Consider the following 21078-nt stretch of genomic DNA (forward strand, 5'->3'; position numbering starts at 1 on the left):
ACAGTAATATTTTAATATTTAATAAGAATTTTATTGTGATTAGACTGACAGATTTGAACAAATAAATTAATGAATACTTATAACATTTTTCTGAAACATTTTTCGAACTAACGAAAAACTTTTGTCGGGATAACGGGTCTCCAGATCGACAATTCAAGCCGGAGCCTCCCGAATGAGGAGGAGGAGTGCTAACCACTCGACCGCGACGTTCCGCTCTTCTGTTTAATTTTATTACGAGTCGTGAGAGTAGAACGCTCTTTGTATTGTACTATAATTCACTGACCAGTTCTGTGTATAATAATCGCATGAGTAACGTGTTCCACGCCTTCCTTTCTGCTTGGAATTGTCTACAAACAGTTATTATTGAAGAAATGTTGGCTTGTATCGTAAATATTTCGAGAAATCTTGTATAGAAATTTCCTTTAAAGCCTTCGACTACTCCCGTGTAGCTCCGTCAGTACAGTGACTAACTACGGGTTGGACGAACGAGATTCGATCCCCGGCAACGACACTAGATTTTCTTCTAGTCTCCGAGTCCAGGCCGACTCTGGGACCCACTCAGCCTCCTGTCTAATGGATACCGAGGGTCCTTCCCGGGGGTAAAACGTCACTAGCCCCTACCTAGTGCCGAGGTTGAGAATGAGTAGGAGCTATAACTGCTCCCACTCCGAGCGCCTACATGGCGTGCAGCTGGACAGCTTTACGTGTTTTAGTAATTTAGAGTGTGTACTGTTGTCAGAGCCACGGTGGTCTAGCGGTTAGAACGCTGTTCTTGTAATCCTGGGGTCTCCGGTTCGATTCCCGGCGGTGCCCGAATTTATAACTTGTGTTGGGCAAGGCCGCGGTCTAGGCAACACGGAGTTTTCCTCCGTGGCATCCCAACAATTATTCCATTCACACACAGAAGAAGGCAATGGCAAACCACTTCTGGATCATCTGCCAAGAACGTATATGAACAGGTCCCAGTCCGAGAAAAGGATGGAAGGATCCTGTTCATATGGACCTGTCCTCAGACAGAACACTAAATAATAATAAGATGAGGTGGTCTAGCGGTTAGAACGCTGGCCTTGTAATCCTGGGGTCTCGGGTTCGATTCCCGGCGGTGCCCGAATTTATAACTTGTGTTGGGCAAGGCCGTGGTCTAGGCAACACGGAGTTTTCCTCCGTGGCATCCCAACAATTATTCCATTCACACACAGAAGAAGGCAATGGCAAACCACTTCTGGATCATCTGCCAAGAACGTATATGAACAGGTCCCAGTCCGATAAAAGGATGGAAGGATCCTGTTCATATGGACCTGTCGTCAGACAGAACACTAAATAAAAAAAAACTGTTGTCAGCACACACTTCTTGTTCCCATTACGTAACCACTGCTTCCTACAGAGCGGATCTACTATTCGCAGAGTAAAACCACGATACCCTCGTTACGCAATTCTCGCTTTCACCTGTTTGCTCATCCCTGTTTAAGTTAATGTATTTTCTAGGGAGTTGCATCACTTAAGCTTTCCATGTCGTCGTCTTCAGCTGATATAACATATAGAGAATGTGCCTGGTAATAGAATTCCTGAAGATTTCTGGAATTAAAAATCGTCTCATGACAGTAATGCCTTGACTTACAAAGAAGAAGAGACGTTGGTAGAGACGGAAAGACCAGACTGAAGATAATAAAAACTAACTTACTTCTACTGGCACAGTTTAAAGCTCGCCTGAAATATGCACGAGACAAATATTGACTAAACGAATGGAGTCGAAATGATTCAAATAATAATCCCGAATATTTTGGGCTTATCCCCTCGCATCCACAGATACCCCCAGTTTCCGCACAGGAGCCATTTCTTGTTACGCCAAGTCAGCTCTGCAGACAAAAGAAGTAATCCAGCGATTCATAGAACCAAAGGTTTTTAATCAGCGAACTAAAAACCCGTGTCACTCTCATGCAACGTGATCTTGTAACTATAATTATATAATTTACCATAAAAAGTTGTTTGCAGCTTAGCGTTACAAGATTCCGGATTCAGAACCGGTTTGTAGCTTCGTAATGATTAGACACTTTGGTTCAGCTTCATGCTGAAGCCAGAAACCAAGAATCATGTGGTCAATACTTGACGAATACGAACTAAAGGTCATGGAATTCAGCAACACAGAATAACCTCTGGGGACCTCTAGGATCCTCTGATTGACTGGTTAATGCCACCGCGTCAAACATCTGTCGGTTTGTAGCAACAACAAAGTTCTGACTGATAACACGGCCACGAAAACTTTACATTTCTCGTATTTGAAAAGCATACGAAAACATTCAAAACTCAAAACAACAAACATCACGTATTACAGTACAAGAATTGAGTTATTAACAGGTTCGCCTCCATCTAATACACTCTCTCAGCCTCACCCTCCCCCCCGTGACATTCGATTCAATACCATCCTCAAACCGCCACGGTGGTCTAGCGTTTAGAACGCTGGCCTTGTAATCCTGGGGTCTCGGGTTCGATTCCCGGCGGTGCCCGAATTTATAACTTGTGTTCGGCAAGGCCGTGGTCTAGGCAACACGGAGTTTTCCTCCATGGCATCCCAACAATTACTTCATTCACACACAGAAGAAGGCAATGGCAAACCACTTCTGGATCATCTGCCAAGAACGTATATGAACAGGTCCCAGTCCGAGAAAAGGATGGAAGGATCCTGTTCATATGGACCTGTCGTCAGACAGAACACTAAATAATAATAAATAATAACCATCCTGACTGCTAGGCCGCTGTCCACGTCAGTTGCGCAAAAGTCGCGCAGATATGAACATGATATACTCCCTAGCAAAACGTGTGTTCATTCTCGAACATCTTTACTTCGAAATCGGTTACTGATTTCCATTAAGCATTTCGCAACGTGTGTTCTGAGAAGGCGGTACTGAGTAAGACAGCAACAACATTTTGGGCACAGGAAGTGAAGTGTTTGTAGTAGGAAGTGCGTCCTAGGTCAGATCCTCCGCTACGCCGAAGAAACGTCAAAGTCAACGTGTCGTGTTACATTGATGTCACCAAAGTTTATACGTTTAAAATCGATCCTTAATATAACCAGATTAATTAAATCCCTGCGCATGAACGATGTATATGCAGCGTTAACACGAAGAAATACGACTGACAGCAAAATACCCCTTCAAAATTTAAAACTTCTAAATATTTCATAACGTGGAAGAACACACGAGCTTATCCAACGAATTCTGACTAACAAACACTCTGAACGAGGCTTCACTGATGGCTTTTTGACAAAACTGAAAACATTCCATCACGTCAACAACATTGCAAGAGCCTATCCTAGTCCATGGTTATATCGCCATCAGACATTAAACAAGGAAACAGACGACGTGGGTTGAGATCGGAAGAGAGGAACACGATTTTCACTGGACTCTGAAGTGTTATTAAATAACTATCACGGTTTACTACAACACTCTCTTCTCAAAGATCCCCAATCCATGTTCCTCCCTCAAAGTGAGAGACCAAGTTACGCACCCATACAGTAAAATTATACTTTCGTATATTTTAATCTTTAGTTTTTTATATGAGACGATAGGACAAAAGATTTTGGACAGAATTATAGTAAGAATTCCGTGAAATTAATCTGACCTTGATTTCGTCATCCTCGATTACAGGATTATTATTTATTTAGTGTTTGGTCTGACGACAGGTCCATATGAACAGGATCCTTCCATCCTTTTCTCGGACTGGGACTGGGACCTGTTCATATACGTTCTTGGCAGATGATCCAGAAGTGGTTTGCCATTGCCTTCTTCTGTGTGTGAATGGAGTAATTGTTGGGATGCCACGGAGGAAAACTCCGTGTTGCCTAGACCACGGCCTTACCCAACACAAGTTATAAATTCGGGCACCGCCGGGAATCGAACCCGAGATCCCAGGATTACAAGGCCAGCGTTCTAACCGCTAGACCACCGTGGCGGTCATCAAAATATATTATATATAAATAATGAACTGCAAATGACCACTCGGTCACGATTTCGGATTCTGTGCTTCAACAGATTAATAACACGCTGAAGTGACTGTCCACACTGACCCATTGATTGATAAATTGAGTATCTTCTTGAAGGCCCTTACAGCTGAAGATTGTGCACCGTTTCAAACCCTCTGGTGCGCGTCGACGAAGGGGCCCCAGAACAAACCGCCTAACGCAGTTGCAGACAATCGACCGTTCAGTGAATCCGCTCTGCTGTTGGAGTCAAAATCGACCCTATTATTATAATTCAGCACATTTCACATCCTCAGCACCTATTTCCCGAAGATTAAGTTTAATATTATCCTCCCACTTACGTCTTGGTTTTCCGATTATCTTTTTCCTTGACGTATTCCAGCTTAACCATTACATGCATTTTTTTTATATCCATGCTACATGAATGACCAATTTCACACATCAGACAAAACGCAGGCCTAAAAATTACAAAGACGTTAAGCCTGTCAGTAAACCTAATTTCTCACAGTACTGAAGACGTTACATGCATTAATCTCCCACGCACGCGTTCCCTTTACGTAACTATTAAATGTCTTCAGGTATCCCACGTTACGTGCATTCTCCTGTAAATACTCCCGTTTGATAATCGCCTCGGTGTTAAACTAATCAGCAGGATTACAAGCTGTAAACAAGATGTTCCGCGACTTTGCAGATAAAAAGGTAGGGCTTTAGTTACAGGAGTTAAATGTGTAGGATGCCGGCACTCCAGTTTAACACACGCAAACGAATAAAATATTTCACTTCCTATCTCGTATTCATCAGCCACTACATTCATGCAATATTGATATGCACACTTATTTATTATAAAGACGAGACAAGCCATGGTCAGACTAAGTTCAACACCATGAAAGTGAAACATAATACGAAGTGTAAATGATGAAGTCACTACACATAAAGAAGGCTTGATAAGAAAACGAACGAATATGCAAATGTCAGTGGCGGATTTCTTTATGCATCAAAAATAATTTAAAACACATAATTTCCTATTAGGAATATTGGATATTTATATTTATCAGATATAAAATACTTCTATTCTAAGTAAATATGACAAATACACACCCGATGGTATTACGTCTATATATGATGTATGGAAAAACACTTGGTGTTGAATCCTGGATTCTTTGGACACGTGTCAGAATAAGAAGAATTTTCTCTCCTGCCTCCTTTCACTATTAAAGGTTCACAAAGTGTTACTAGGACAACTAGGATAGAACTATTGCAAGGAATAAGGCTTGAATTATAAGCTGACACAGTTTGCCAGAACCAGTTTGACTACAGATCACGTAGAAATGTGTAAAGTACATGGCGGACTCAGTCCGACATCGGACCGCAATGGGTTAAGCATTATTTTCCACCTTATAATACATCATAAAACGTTATTAATGTTGTTAACTAGCTTCTTCCGAAACACCCCGAGTCCACTGTCTCAGAGACGTAAAGCAAAGTACGGGACTTACCGCATTTGGCAGAGGACTTCATCACGCTGACAGCAGACGTCCAAGCGAACCACGCTCTTTCCGCAGGCAGAACTCGACTGAACGGAGCCCGGTACAGCAGCACGGTTCGACCACGTCACCCGCTCGGTCAGGGCAACGTTTCAAGCGTCGACGTTGGACTCAACCCTTGGGACCTGACAAAATGGCGAGAGGAACAAAGTTACCGACAGGTTGTTTCGTTATTACGTTAGGCTCTGTCGGTTACATCAGCTGTAGCGTCGAATGAATGACGTACATGTGTTAATGATGAACTGGGAAGAGTGTCGACGGACCTGGCCATGTCAGATCTCAAAGTACCGACCTTGTATTTACATGGCGAGGTTAAGAAAAAGATACAACATATCAAGACAGCCATATCTGGGCCAAGATTCGAACTCTGGATTCTCTGAACAAGAATTAGTGATACTAACATCTAAAACGCGACGGTTCGGTAAGATCAATTATAAATGCAGTTGTCATGCTTAATTACGTCCCAAAGGATTAGATATAGATTTTATTTCGTGATGTTAGTTGATACATAAGTTGTACATTTAATGTTGCTATTCAGCTGTTAGTGTCATCGCCAAATCAAAATATTTCGACCGTCACCATATAATTTTGGATTTTTTTTTTAACTTTTGTAGACCCTTAGCTGCAAAACTGTAAACTCTTAGAGGAAAAATGTATTCGTGATTCTACTCAGGACAAAACTGCCTCCGCACCCATAGCACAAGTCTGCAGCCTAAAGAGTGCAGAAGAAAATCTTCGCCAGTTCTTCTTAACCGAGTCTCTAGATGGAGACGTAGCAATTTCAGTCTACAAGTTCTGCGAAGAGATAAGATCTCCAAGATCCTCAGATCTTATTCTCCTCCCTCGTCTTATAGTTTTTACACAACTACTTCTGAAATTATGAATCCTTATAAAAATTTAGAAGTCCTTGGACAGGGTTCAGCCTCTGTCTACACAAGACAACACGCCACAGAAAGATTCAGACATATTCCTACGCCTCGAACAGGATCCGAACACACAATCCCTTTGTTACTAACTAACTAACTAGATGGCTTAGGGAGCCCGAAGGTTCTTCACCGAATTAACCAAAGGCCTCCACCGGACCCTGTCCTGGGCCAACAAAATCCAGTCTCCTTCAACTCCTATCTCCCATAGATCCCGCCTGAGATTATCCTCCCATCTACGTCTAGGTCTCCCCAGAGGTCTCTTCCCCTCAGGCTTCCCAAATAGTGGACCCAACCAACCAGATGGCTTACCGAACCCAAAGGTTCATCACCGAATTAACCAAAGCCCTCCACCGGACCCTGTCCTGGGCCAACAAAATCCAGTCTCCTTCAACTCCTATCTCCCATAGATCCCGCCTGAGATTATCCTCCCATCTACGTCTAGGTCTCCCCAGCAGTCTCTTCCCCTCAGGCTTCCCAAATAGTGGACCCAACCAACCAGGTGGCTTACCGAACCCAAAGGTTCATCACCGAATTAACCAAAGCCCTCCACCGGACCCTGTCCTGGGCCAACAAATCCAGTCTCCTTCAACTCCTATCTCCCATAGATCCCGCCTGAGATTATCCTCCCATCTACGTCTAGGTCTCCCCAGAGGTCTCTTCCCCTCAGGCTTCCCAAATAGTGGACCCAACCAACCAGATGGCTTACCGAACCCAAAGGTTCATCACCGAATTAACCAAAGCCCTCCACCGGACCCTGTCCTGGGCCAACAAAATCCAGTCTCCTTCAACTCCTATCTCCCATAGATCCCGCCTGAGATTATCCTCCCATCTACGTCTAGGTCTTCCCAGCGGTCTCTTCCCCTCAGGCTTCCCAACCAATTCCCGGTGCACACCTCTTGTCCCATCCATGCGCGCTACATGCCCAGCCCATCTCATTCTTCTCGACTTAATCACCCTGACAATACTGGGGAAGGAGTACAGATTTTTAAGCTCGTCATTATGCAGTTTTCTCCATGCCCCATCGTCTTCTCTCCTAGGCCCAAATATCCTCCTCAACAGCGGTCAAAATACACGCACAGAACATATTTCTAAGAGGAAAAATACGTAAAGCACACGTTCTGATAAAACTAGTAAATTCAGCTCCGAAGTGGTTTCGTGTTGTTGCGAAGGGGTGAAATTGTCTGCACAAAACCGCGGCCATTAGTGGGCCCATTGTCCGTGTCCCAGACCGAGTAGCTGAAGAATATTGGTTGGGAAAAACGTAAGGGTTCCGACGAAAACTTAACCCAGTGCCACATCGCCCATCACCAACTGATAATTCCGAAATGCTAGTTTTTTTTTTAACAGCTCTATGTCCTTTACGTAAGGCGTATGTTACTTGCATAACACTAATGCAAACATGGACTTGCGTAAGGAAAATTTTTGCAAGAATGAAGTCATTAATGGTTTCCGTCAGTCGGGAAGAGACTCTTTCTTGTGTTGCGTTTTTCCCAGCAAGAGACTGTCGTCAAATCCACTCGTTAGCAGTGGATGAGACCTTCAAATCTGCATAACCAATGTTGACCTCTCAGCTAACCAAACATTCCTCGCAAGTGTTAAGAACCAAAGGTGGGTATTCCTCACAGAAACAGCTTTGTCACTCAAAGCTATGACAAGTTTCAGGCACGAGAGAAAGAAAATTCTATAATTTGGTTGCACGCATGAAAAGAACGCCTAATGTGAATCTCGTGCCTGTCGGTCTGTACACTTAAAAACACAGCGTACAAATATAAGACAGAACCGTTTCAGACCATACAGTTTAGATTACCGTCAAGAAATACATGAAAATGTGTTGTAACGTCCGACCAATCGAAGAGACGTTTCGGGTCGAAATACGAAAAGTAAAAATCTTATTCAACGCCGATTCCGATAATTAACGTGATTTTTAGTCGTAAATAAAACATCGAATTTAAACATTCCCAAAACCGGAACAAGGCTTTCGGTGTAAACAACAGACCAAACTCAAAACTTAGTTGCGTTCTACACGACTAAAATAAATGTAATTCAAACATTACTGAGCTGTTCATTGTTTTAAAAAAACGTAATTGCCTGCTTCGCCCGTAGACATTATTAAAATCTTAAAAGTTTTCTGTTAAAAAATTATTCAATACGGCGAATACCATATTTAAATAAATACCAAAAAAAAAATAATTTCCGATCCTTGTGCATCACGGTATCTGTAATCTGCACTAAAATTCAAAATTAAAGTATTGAAGAACTCGTTTAAACTCGTAAGTCCACGTCGGTAGGACCATAATCTTCCACTCGTTTTTTAGCACTAGTAGAATCGAAGGTCATATAATTGCAGTGAGCGTCATCACAGCTGGTTACATAACGCATTATTTTCTATGACAAGTGTCATAAAATGCTCTGTTGCCTCTGAAGTGACGCTTCAAGGGTGCCACTCCCAAACTGATTCTGCTTTCAGTACTTCTGTAAACCTTAAAAATGTGCTAAGCCACATTTAAGTAACTCCCTGGTAGCAGAATCCACAGGTCCAACACCAGTGGTCGATTTCCCACCAAAAATTCTGTGTGCACTCCTTTCCTCCCTCCCATGCGTGCTACGTGTCCAGCCCAACGGAGCCTCCTAGATTTCACTATCCTCGTTATGCAATATTCTAAATTCCCCACGCATTTCACCCTTCTTACGTCCAAATATCTTCCTGAACACCGTTTTCAAACACCTGTAACCTACGATCTTCCTTCAAGGTAAGAGACCAGATTTCAAAACCATACAAGACATCAGACGGATAGAACGCTGGCCTTGTTATCCTGGGGTCTCGGGTTCGATTCCCGGCGGTGCCCGAATTTATAACTTGTGTTGGGCAAGGCCGTGGTGTAGGCAACACGGAGTTTTCCTCCGTGGCATCCCAACAATTACTCCATTCACACACAGAAGAAGGCAATGGCAAACCACTTCTGTATCATCTGCCAAGAACGTATATGAACAGGTCCCAGTCCGAGAAAAGGATGGAAGGATCCTGTTCATATGGACCTGTCGTCAGACAGAACACTAAATAAATAAAAATAAAATATCCTGATCTCTGTTGTTTTGATAAAGTCACAACAAATGATGAAGCCAATTCAATTGTGTTCTGTCAAATGTTCGACTTTCATCAGGACTCAAAACCCCGTATTTACGAATTTCTGCCAAAAAAAATTATTGTCTACTGTCTTATAAATGCCTCTAAATTAATACAAAAACTAGTCAATGTAATTTAAAGGAAATTTTGATAAAAGCTTATCACTCTGTTATTAAATAAAGTTAAATGAATTTCAATTATTCTCAATTACCTTACGAGTTCAAAATTCAACCTAGATAAACACTTTATTAAGAATTTGTAATATTATAATCGTACGTGTTTACATTAATTCAAATTCATTTAATTAAATGACATACCGACAGCCTTCATCAGAATCTTCAACTTATCTTCAATAATTATTCAAGCAAGAAGCCAGAACGCTGGGTCATTACGGTATTCAATCTCTGGCGACAGAACGAGTCGGTACAGATCACCAAAAAAATTATCAAATATAAATTTTAACGTTAGTCCACCCTCAGTCTTCCGAGCAGATGCCCTTCAAAAGAATTCCCCACCAAAATTCTGCACGTTATTTCCCGTCTCCAGTTTTGGAAGTACACTTCCACCCCCTTACGACTACCCTAACAATACCAGGAAACTGCACAAGTTATTAACGTTTCTCTTATCGCGGTTAAGTCGGAAACAGTCCGATGACATTTTGGACTCGGTTTGACTTCCATTTTCAGGTGACTTATTATTATTCTTTGCATTAGTGGCCGTAGACAGGATCAAACCCAGATCTTATCGAATACTAAACCACCTACGTTAGTGATCAGACAGCAGCTACCAACATTAAAAATTAAAATAAAAAAATAGGACCAGCGTCACTTCAAGACGAGAACAGTATCGACGGATATAATCAAAAAAACCTCCAGACAACAGACGTGTCCAATATATTATCGATGAAAACTTTATGAAGAAATCATCTTAACGAAGAACTAGGTGTAGGATCTGAGGTTTTCGTGGCGGTGAGTCCGAAGACGGCTGTCTTCTGGGTCGTTGCGCTGCGTAGTCCGGTAGAAGCTTAAGAGGTCCTTGCGTCCTCCATCATCAGAGCCGTCCTGATGACGGAGGACGCAAGGACCTCTTAAACGTCAGTAATCTTCTACCAGACTACGCAGCGCAACGACCCAGAAGACAGCCGTCTTCGGACTAGGCGTCTTACTGATAAACACTTGGAGCCGCGCATGAGAATTGCAATAAACAGAAATTAAATGTCATACTGACACGTTACTGGAGCACAAACAGCATCGCGTCTCAATGACGACTGATTTCGCTAAAGAAAATTACCGAGTAATATGCGATCTGTTGAAATAGTAAGTCTAATTTAGTAGCATTTTTAATAAACTGCCCTCATCCAAAACCTTGCAGACCACAAGTCAAATGCAGCCCTACACCTAGAAAAGATTGATAATCCGCAATATAATTGTATCAGCTATGGGAATACTTCGGCCCAGACAATTTTTGAGATTAAGGCAGAAATATGGCAACTCTCGGAACACAAAAATAAGTTGAGAATAATGGAAATGGATTTCTTTAGAAGAGCGGCTGGAATATCCAGAAGAGAGACAGTGAGGAACGAAAGGATCAGAGAAATCATGAGGATGGATCGAGATATAATCGAGGAGATAGAGAAAAGACAACTGATCTGGTACGGACACGCGCAAAGGATGGAGGAGGAAACGTTACCAAAAATGACTATGAAATGGCAACCAAAAGAGAGAACGAAGAGAGGAAGACCGAGACCAGGATGGAACGACGGAATTACAAGAATCATGATAAGAGTCGAAACTACCTCCGGAAGGATGGGAAAATAGAGAAGAATGGAAGAAAATATTAGGCACCGGAAGACCGAAGTAACGGTTTAGAAATGGAAGAAGAAGGAGGCAGTGCACTATGAAAATTATCTCATTTGTGATACAACCACCCATTTAAGAGTTTAATTTGCGTAGGATAACCACACAAGCTAGAGAAGTTGGTTTTAACAAGGGATCAGGAAAGTTTGAATCCTCGGGATCTACCGAACACATTGAGTGATCCGTACAATTGTTGAAGTATTGTTTTTATCTTAATATTTACAATGGTTTCGTACAGCTACAACAAAGCATTAACATCCAGAAAATAAAGCATAAAACGATTTCTCAGACTACAGTTCTTAGTTAACGATCTATCTCGCCGAACACGACATCCAGAGTTCCTGCAAATGCAAACACATCTTAGTCAGACAGAATATATTCCCTGATGACAATAAAAGAGACTCTTATTTGTACATTTAACAGTTGTTTTGCTGTCCGCGTCAAGGAAGCCGAGGGTTCAGTACCACGAAGACAAGATCCAATCAGTGTACCAAATCCCACAGCGAGTTCAACGTAGATCACATCTTCAAACCCCGCATCTCAAAGATGTGCTTCGCCTCATTCACGACTTGGCCCATTTTCAAAACACATTTCTCCGAGATCCGCTTATTTATATAACGACGTACAATTTTCTTTCCTTACAAAATAAGTACGATATCCTAAAAGGTAAGGAGCCGGGTGTATATCGGACATTACTTACCGATGATAGCGACGATGTCTGCTAACATGTGAAACCTGCCAAGTTTGTCGAGGGCGGCGAGGTGGGCGAACCCAGGTGCCTTTATTTTGCACCTATATGGCCTTGAACTGCCATCTGACACAAGGTACACACCAAATTCACCTGTTTAAATAACACATAACCAATCATGAGCACAGCGCAGAAGTAACGACACCGAATGGATGTGACAGAACTCGGCAAATACGACGACGAAGCACTGCGGTGTTATACAAAGTTATAAATTCTGCAAGGTTGGAAACTGTGATTCATCGACTTGTAAAAGAACTTAAATAGAATCTCATCTGCCACAAGCATGCATCAATTCCTACGGTTCAAACGTAAATCTGCAGTAAAAACCACGTATTTCACGTTCATTCGATTTGAAGTTTGTACTTTCTGATCCCATGCACTTTGATTAATGAAGTTTTACCGTAGTTTCAAAAAACAGCACTGACCTTTCGGAGCCTCTATGGCTGTGTAGGTAGATCCAGCTGGAACCGTGTACCCTTGGGTGAAGAGCTTGAAGTGGTGGATAAGAGCTTCCATTGACGTCTGCACAGAAAAGAATTACGCGATTACGGAAAACACGCCGTGCCGACAGCGACCGCTTCTAAGGCGCCTTAACTCCGAACTTCAGCTCTTCAAAATCACATGCATAAAGACGTAAGTAGAACATAAAACATTCGAGTCGCATTGAAATTCGCGGCTTTAGAAACCGCGCTGCTACCACGATAAGCATCAACCATCACCTGTCATACCTTCATCTCGGCGCGTGACGGAGGTGAGACTTTCATGTCGTCGGTTTTAATCTCTCCTGGTGGCATTTTGTTCAGGCACTGCTCGATGATCTTTAAAGACTGTCGCATCTCTTCTACACGGCACAGGTACCTAAAACAGTGCCCATAAGCATTCTTGAAATTTCTACCTAACGTTCCATATCCTACAGAGAGAGGAGACACGGGGTAGTATTACGATGACAATCACACAGTTCTTTTTATTTTCGAGGAACCAAGGATGAACCTCTGCTAGTAACCATCAGATGATCAGACACAGTGAGTAAAGTGGGGTGAGTGGTCGGCATCACGCCCCGGCTTTACCCCCGGGAAAGGGCCCCGGTACCCATTGTAGAGGAGGCTGGGTGGGCCCCAGAGCCGGTCTGGACGCAGAGGCTAGAGGAAAAATCCTCTGCCCCCATCGGGGATCGAACCCCGGTCGTCCAGCCCGTAGCTAGTCACTATACTGACCGAGCTATCCCGGCTCATGATCAGACACAGGAAGAACGCAAATGGCTTACACTGAAATTTTAACTGCATTCTCCATGACAGTTTCAGGAGAGCCAGAGACAGTTTTTAAAGTTATCAATATTTTTTATCATTAAATTTTTCCACAGGAAAACGGGGTGGGAGGGAAGAGGTTGTTTCGTAGCCAAGATCATTTCCTAAATTGGTAAATACAGCGAGCATAATGAGTTAAAATCAACAATAAAATTTTTGTATCTGCACTGTTTATCCTTGTGAGCCGGGATAGCTCAGTCAGTATAGTGACTAGCTACGGGCTGGACGACCGGGGTTCAGTCCCCGACGGGGGAAGAGGATTTTTCCTCTAGTCTCTGCGTCCAGACCGGCTCTGGGGCCCACCCAGCCTCCTCTACAATGGGTACCGGGGGTCCTTTCCCGGGGGTAAAGCCGGCCGGGGCGTGATGCTGACCACTCACCCCCATCTAGTGCCGAGGTCAAGGAAGAGAGGAGCTATACCTCCTCTCACCCCAAGCTGCCTACATGGCGTTTAGTGGGACAAACTTTACTTTACTGTTTATCCTTACAGGATAAATCGATATAATTCTGCCCTCACAAGAGCAGGGTTTTAAAATTAATTTGCTGAGAAAACAAATTACCAGTGTAAATATGTGCGACAGTGCAGTCGACCACCTCACCTGTCATAACAGTCTCCTTTGACACCAATAGGAACATCAAACTCCATTTCATCATACGCATCATACGGCTGTGCCTTACGCAGATCCCATTTAATTCCAGAGCCGCGCAACATGACTCCGCTGAAACAATTGAAACATTACGGTATTGAACCTATCTACAAACTAAAACTTGTAAGAAAAACTGCCATGGAATCCAGTCATAAGTTTTGGAACAGTCGATAACATTAGTTCATATCTTTCTTCAAAAGAGGCGTACATGTTGAAGGGTTAATAAGATGCGAGCATCGACGCAATATGTATTTTTTTTTCGTATCCAGTACACACCATTCAGCATGGTGTGCATTGGTGGTTAGCAGGATTCACGACCCATCAGTACATGGGTTCGAACGGGACTGCGATATTTAACGCTCCTGCTGTGACCCCCTTTTTGCGAGATGATGATGATGAAAGTGGAGTAATTGTTGAGATGCCGCGGAGAAACCGGGGAAACCCCAGAGGAAAATTCCGTGATGCCTAGACCACGGCCTTGCCCAACACAAGTTATAAATTCGGGCACCGCTGGGAATCAAACCCGAGACCCCAGGATTACAAGGCCAGCGTTCTGGGAGACTAGACTCGGTAAAATATTTAAAAAAAGAAAAGTAAAATAAATTCTGGATACTTTTTCTTTCTTTCTTTTCAGAAGACACTCATGATTTAAACATAGCAGGAACATGCATGTGTATTTAATAGGTATTTTTAGCGATTTATTCAGTGTAATAATTTTGTATTGGGTCACGTAAGTATACAGTACATTCAGATAATCCCCATCTTATACAATCATTCTATTCCTGAAGGTCGAGTATAACCTGAATTTTGCAAAAGTCAAAATCGTCACTGCAATACGATTGCATGTGTGTGTGTTTGTGCACATCTGCGCTTTGCAGGAAAAAACATTAAAACAAGAAAAATTAATTAATTTGAATATGAGAAAGGAGAGAAGACAGGCAGTACATCGCTGGGCTCGTTAACAGCTGGCAAGGGTACAGGGTATGTGCGCCTCATAGAACAATCTGCATAAGTCAAGTCTTGCACAACACGGGAACATCTGTAGGCATATTCTGTTCTCTTCAATAAACACTTTACATTTCAAAATTTAAGTATTAATAAAGGGGGTCCGCAGTGGCCGGACGGTCTGAGGCGTGGGCCACGTGCCGCTCGGTCGCTGGGACCGTGGGTTCGAATCCCACTCAAGCCATGGATGTTTGTCCGCGTTTTTCTGTGTTGTGCTGTCCTGTGTACAGGTAGAGGCCTTGCGATGGGCCGATCCCTCGTCCAAGGAGTCCTACCGAATGTCTACAGATCAAAACCAATGAAAAGTTGGGTCCCGCAGTGCTCAGGCACTTGAAGAACGGGTTGTTCCCAGTATCCCAGTATTAATAAAATAATTACTATTTATTCCATTATTTTCCTACAAGGAATAAAATTAATTCTGTACACATTTTTAAGCCTGCCCTTTTAAGATGTTTTCCTGCTTAAGTTATTGCTTGGCTACTTGAAAAACTTCTTAAGATGCTCCATTCTGCTTTCCTCTCTAACAGGGGCAGAATTTGGAATGGATTACAGTGGTTACAAGTCTATTACAATCCTAAGGGACGCAATGAACCAAGCAGATTCACCGGCAGCCTTGAATCTACATCCTGTGTGAAAAAGAGACCAGAGCATTGAAAAGAAGTATCACTGACGCTAATATTTTACGAACCGATAAGCATAATGTGTGATTTTCGCATTATTCTGAAATATTGTTCCATCAGTCCATCAAATTCACCTGAAGCCATAGTTGAGGGCTTCCTCAGCAGACACAACACCAATATCAGCAGTACGCTGGATCCAGATTCGGTTAGTCGTCAGCAGATCCTCTACTTCATCCAAACGCTCTCCAAATTTGCTGGAAAACTCATAAATGTCATCCAACAGTCCAAGTGGCAGATCCTGCACAACAGCAAAAGACAAAATGATAAGACACAAAACTGAACTACCAATTCAGTGTAAATTTAGAAAAATCATACTCGTATACTTCTGGGGCTCAAATTCACTTATTTTCAGTTATGAAACACTTACATCTAAGACTAATATTCAACATACGGCAATGACGTGCGTTTACAAACAATGAAAGAGTCATTTAATCTTGCTGAATTTCGTAACTACGGACGTTACACGGCAATATACGAGAAACGGAACATATGAATAGGTATGAAAGTGGGAAGTGGTTATGAACTATTTTTGGATACTGGTACAAACTATGAAAAACCTGTCAGTGAGAAACCATATTCACATGCATACGACGTGCGATCGGAAAGTTTCCAGACTGCGCCTATAAAAACCCGTACACTTATCTCAGGTATTAAATTCATCCAACACCCTCGAAGTAGTTCCCCTGGGAGTGAACACAACGATCCCAGCGCTGCTGCCAAGCCTGGAAGCATCCCTGGAAATCTTTCTTTGTCAGCCTGTCAAGCACCATCTGCGATTCTGCCTGAATCTCTTCTATCGTCTCAAATCTCCTTCCCTTTAGCTGAATTTTCATCTTTGGGAAGAGGAAGAAGTCACACGGAGCTTAGAAAGGAAGTTGGGGTCGGTTCTTGCAAGATCTTTGAGCTCCTGACAAACGAGAAGTCGATTCTGCTTCTGGTCCTCAGACAGGATGCGTCGCATGTGGAGTTCTTCCTTTAGAATCAGCTGACAGGTCAAATAGCCTATCCCAACAATGTCGCACAAGTCGTTGATGGTACGACGTCGATCTTCGTGAATGGCCTGCCGAATCTTCGTAACATTTTCGGGCGTTGTGCTCGACAGAGGTTCGGCCATTTTTAAAACGTAAATGCCACACAAAAGTTTGTGCACGACCCATTGCGGACTCCCCAAATGCTTGCTTTAGCATTTCATAGGTTTCCGTAGCCGTTTTGGCGAGTCTTTGGCAAGAGATTCATGCAGAATCGCAGATGGTGCTTGACAGGCTGACAAAGAAAGATTTCCAGGGATGCTTCCAGGCTTGGCAGCAGTGCTGGGATCGTTGTGTTCACTCCCAGGGGAACTACTTCGAGGGTGATGGATGAATTTAATACCTGAGATAAGTGTACGGGTTTTTATACGCGCAGTCTGGAAACTTTCCGATCGCACCTCGTATAGGACACACATTTATTTAGTAGTATATTAAGGAACAAGTAAATAATCCAGTTATTATGAACTATAACTGGTGATTACACATAATCACCTACAAAATAGGTTCAAGAATTATATATAATCACCAGTTATCCATAATAACAAGATTTTTCACTTCTACACACATAACAAATATGGGCTGTAAGTGTAAAGATGGCTGTCTTCTGGGTTGTAGCATCACATTTTCTGGTAGAGATACCTGCTGCCTCCACCATCAGGTCAATCACTGGTGCTGATGATGGAAGCAGCAGGTACTTCTGAAACGGTGGTAACCATACCAGGTGTTTTTAACAATAAAATGTAATACATACAAGCTAATTAAAAACTCAGGAGATCATTTGAAATAATCTTACAAGCTGAACTACAAATGTAAAATCAATAACAGAAGATCCAAGTCTGCCATGCTCACCTGGTTTACGCCACCTGGACGAATATACGCGGCATGCATTCTTGCTCCAGACACTCGCTCATAAAACTCCATCATCTTCTCACGCTCCTCAAACAACCAGAAGAACGGTGTCAACGCGCCAATATCCAACGCGTGAGTACCGATAGCCATGATGTGATTCAAAATTCGAGTTATCTCCGCAAACAATGCTGTAACAACGTCATGGTAATAAGTTACCTACATTTTGTAATGCAGATTTATTTGCAACACACAATTATTGTGTTTAACTGCGTACTTTTAAGTTCCTCGTACTTTCAACACTGTGATACAAATTTTAATTCTTGCAAATAATGTGGCAGTTTAACTGCATTCAAAGCTGATCTAGGGAGATAAAATCTTACACACTCAAACTCTTAAACATTCAAATCAGGAAACTAAATAATGCAGTCATAATTAGCCCCATTATGCAAGGGGGAATCTATGATAAAACAAGTGAAAACAGCGTGGTCATAAATGAAGACGGCTGTCTTCGACAGATTCTTTTTCTTCTTCTGTGGCTCTCCGGTCCGTATTCGGTCCATGGCCTCCTCAATTCTCCTCTTCCATTCGGTCCTCTGTTAGGTCCGTCTGTCTGAGGCTTTGATTGAGGTTTCGAAACATCTTCCTTTTTACGGTGCGAGGTTGTTAGCCTTGCGACCTACCCCGAACCTGGAGGACCAGGGTACCTGTCTTAGTCTGACCTCTCCCCCTCGACCAATCTGGCTAGGGAGGCCCTACCAGTAGCTCTTGGGGTCACTGAGGTACTCAAGCCCCACCACCATCACAAGGTGCAGGTACCATTAAGTGGTTCACCGCCGTGAAAACCTCAAATCCTACGTGGTCATACACGGCAAAAGTTCCGAAAGCTCCCTGATGTTCCCCTCCAAAATCCAAACCCTTAGAATCATCACGGAGGGAAAACATCTTTCGACGCAAACGGGGGTGTAGCGCACCGAATCAAAGGCGCAAGGTACTGTGCCGCAGGTTGCATGACACTGGGGTGGTAACAGCAGTGCCATTCACAATCCCTTTGGGGCACCATGCCTTCCACGTGTATGGGGCTCTGTTGATGGTGACTTTTCTGCCTTGGAACATAGGAAATCAAAGAGAAATGGCAGAAGCCATATACAGGAGTCCTGACATAGAATCTCCATTTGTGAGTTGATCCTTCTTGGCAGGGAGCCAGCAATTTTGGCGGAGCTGACGTATCAGCCAACCTAGAGATGATGACTTGTTCCGTAGGCAGACAACATACGGCAAAATACAAAGTATCTTTAAATGCCGGAAGTAAGTTTAAACCAAGAAAACTGTACATCATGGAAGGTACGGGGGGTGCCAGCAGATTAAGAAAACTGGGATCAGAAATGTAAGGGTTGGTTAGTCAACCACCCAATTTATTATACATACTTTATGGAATAAATTAAAGTGAAGGACTAACACTTACTCCTAATGTATTTTGCCCTCTTTGGAATATCAATGTTGAGAAGTTTTTCCACAGCCAGAGAGTAGCACTGCTCATTACACATCATTGACACATAGTCTAGGCGATCAAAGTACGGTAGAGCCTGCGTGTATGTCTTGTACTCGATCAGCTTCTCTGTACCTCGGTGCAGAAGGCCGATATGAGGATCAGACCGCAATACAGTCTGAAACACAGTGAAGCAAGATCACATATTTATTAAGAGAGAGTGACTAAGTTCCTATAGTAGCTGTCCCCAAACTCCACACTTCAAGGCCATGGAAAAACTTTACCCCCTGTATCGTGTTACTGCAAATCACCAGTATTATGTTTCTAGCTTTGTTATGCTGTGAGTTCTGAGCTGTCTTCACTCACCTAGACTCTGCTGTCCATGCTGTGTCCTGGAAGTAGGAAATTTGGTAATGGCTACATATATTGATGTGCTAACTGAATGAGGAAAAGCAGACACACACAGTCTTTATGAGTTCCTTCAGAAAACATAAGACACAATCCTGAAACACATAAATGTTTATACCTCGCCATCGAGTTCAAGCACAAGCCGCAGGACACCATGAGCGGCTGGATGTTGAGGACCAAAGTTAAGAGTAATATTGTTAACTTTCTTCTCGATGGGAGCAAGCTTGTGATTCCATGGTGGCATCGGCCACATATGTGTCCTTTCATCTGGATACATCAATTGACCTTCTAACATCTTAGTAAATTCATAATCTGGAAACCATTTCTTGGCTCCCCTCCACTGCGAACTGCAACATCATATTTAAATGACAAGACAATACAATACAGTGAAGACAGCTACAATTACTCTTTCAACATCACGTCACTTATCAAAGACAGTTCCATAAAAATTAACATTGCTGCAAAACCTACTAGGGTGGAAGCATCAAAAGACATGTTAAAATACAGTGCAATTGAAAGAATTACAGAACGTGGCAATCTCATAATACTCTTCTGGCATTTGATGTATGGATCGAGGGGAAACATTAAAAATCCAGGATACTCAGTGCTTTCCTCAAATTTAAACCCAGTTATTTTCTGAATTAAAGTGAAATTTACTACAGCTGTTATCTCTTCAGTAATGAACTGAATTTGGCAAGTGAAATCGCCCTATAAACCAAGTAATCTCGAAAAAGAAAGGTCCAAAACATGAGCATTTAATGGCACATACATTCAAACATAAAAAATTTATATACACACATACAATATAAAACTAAATCCTTACTTGCAAAAATATAAAGACCCTGCATTTTGCAAAAGACTCTTTCCCTTAATCGTAAAACTCGCCGGACTTCTAGTCACTATCGCACCAACAACGGCAGCCATCTTGCAAGTAAAATCACAGGTAGTGAATAGAACATAATTTCCCTCACTGATATAGTCCAACAATTATTGTCACGACATAAACGTATTTAATCTAGCATTAAAATGTTATACCCTAGTTCACTCACTCTTTCTAACAAGCAGAAGAATTTATTTTTGATCGACAGTTCTCATATGTAAAAATTTATTGTGCCAATAGTTACTTGTTATAATCATCTTGTTCTGTATAATTTGAATATCTGTAACAACCAATCTACATGTGAACATTGGAAACATACTAGCACACAATTAGGCTAAGTACATACAAATTATGGTAAGCGTACCATCATATCAAAACAGATACCCAGACAAACGGCGCGTACAGCAAGATCCAGCTAGTTAAGTTTTTTGAGCCCACTATTGTTTGCTTGGCTTGTGCTATGAAGGCTTAATGGGATGTAAATAAATTGCAAGTCTAGACGTCATTGTCATCTTCAGGCTTGTAGTGGAGTTGCAGTTTTTGCCGAAAAGCTTTTAACATTCTACACGGTTCATCTCCAAAAAGACGAAATTGCACAATTCTTGATTCTTTTTATT

The 21078-nt window shown here is 42.4% G+C and overlaps 2 protein-coding genes across 2 annotated transcripts in view; both read right to left on the reverse strand.

The window, feature by feature from the left end:
* The window catches only part of emp (epithelial membrane protein), an 88356-nt gene extending 82725 nt beyond the window's left edge, over window positions 1-5631 (reverse strand). The window contains exon 1 of the mRNA XM_022062195.2: window positions 5473-5631. Coding sequence (XP_021917887.2) covers window positions 5473-5494 — 22 coding nt within the window. The 5' untranslated portion in view covers window positions 5495-5631. The remainder of the gene's footprint in view (window positions 1-5472) is intronic.
* Window positions 5632-11615: 5984 nt separating this feature from the next.
* On the reverse strand, window positions 11616-20538 carry ND-49 (NADH dehydrogenase (ubiquinone) 49 kDa subunit). The gene is made up of 10 exons (XM_022062215.2): window positions 20405-20538; window positions 19700-19928; window positions 19150-19351; window positions 17688-17875; window positions 15885-16048; window positions 14078-14197; window positions 12903-13032; window positions 12600-12696; window positions 12127-12267; window positions 11616-11767 (listed from the first exon to the last, which is right to left on the reverse strand). The coding sequence occupies exons 1-10, from the start codon at window positions 20503-20505 to the stop codon at window positions 11730-11732; spliced, it is 1410 nt and encodes a 469-aa protein (XP_021917907.2). The 5' UTR covers window positions 20506-20538; the 3' UTR covers window positions 11616-11729.
* Window positions 20539-21078: the final 540 nt, after the last annotated feature.

This window comes from Zootermopsis nevadensis, unplaced genomic scaffold (assembly GCF_977971745.1).
Source record: "Zootermopsis nevadensis isolate Lab colony 2312 unplaced genomic scaffold, Znev_1.0 Znev_ptg000030l, whole genome shotgun sequence".
Lineage (NCBI taxonomy): Eukaryota > Metazoa > Arthropoda > Insecta > Blattodea > Termopsidae > Zootermopsis > Zootermopsis nevadensis.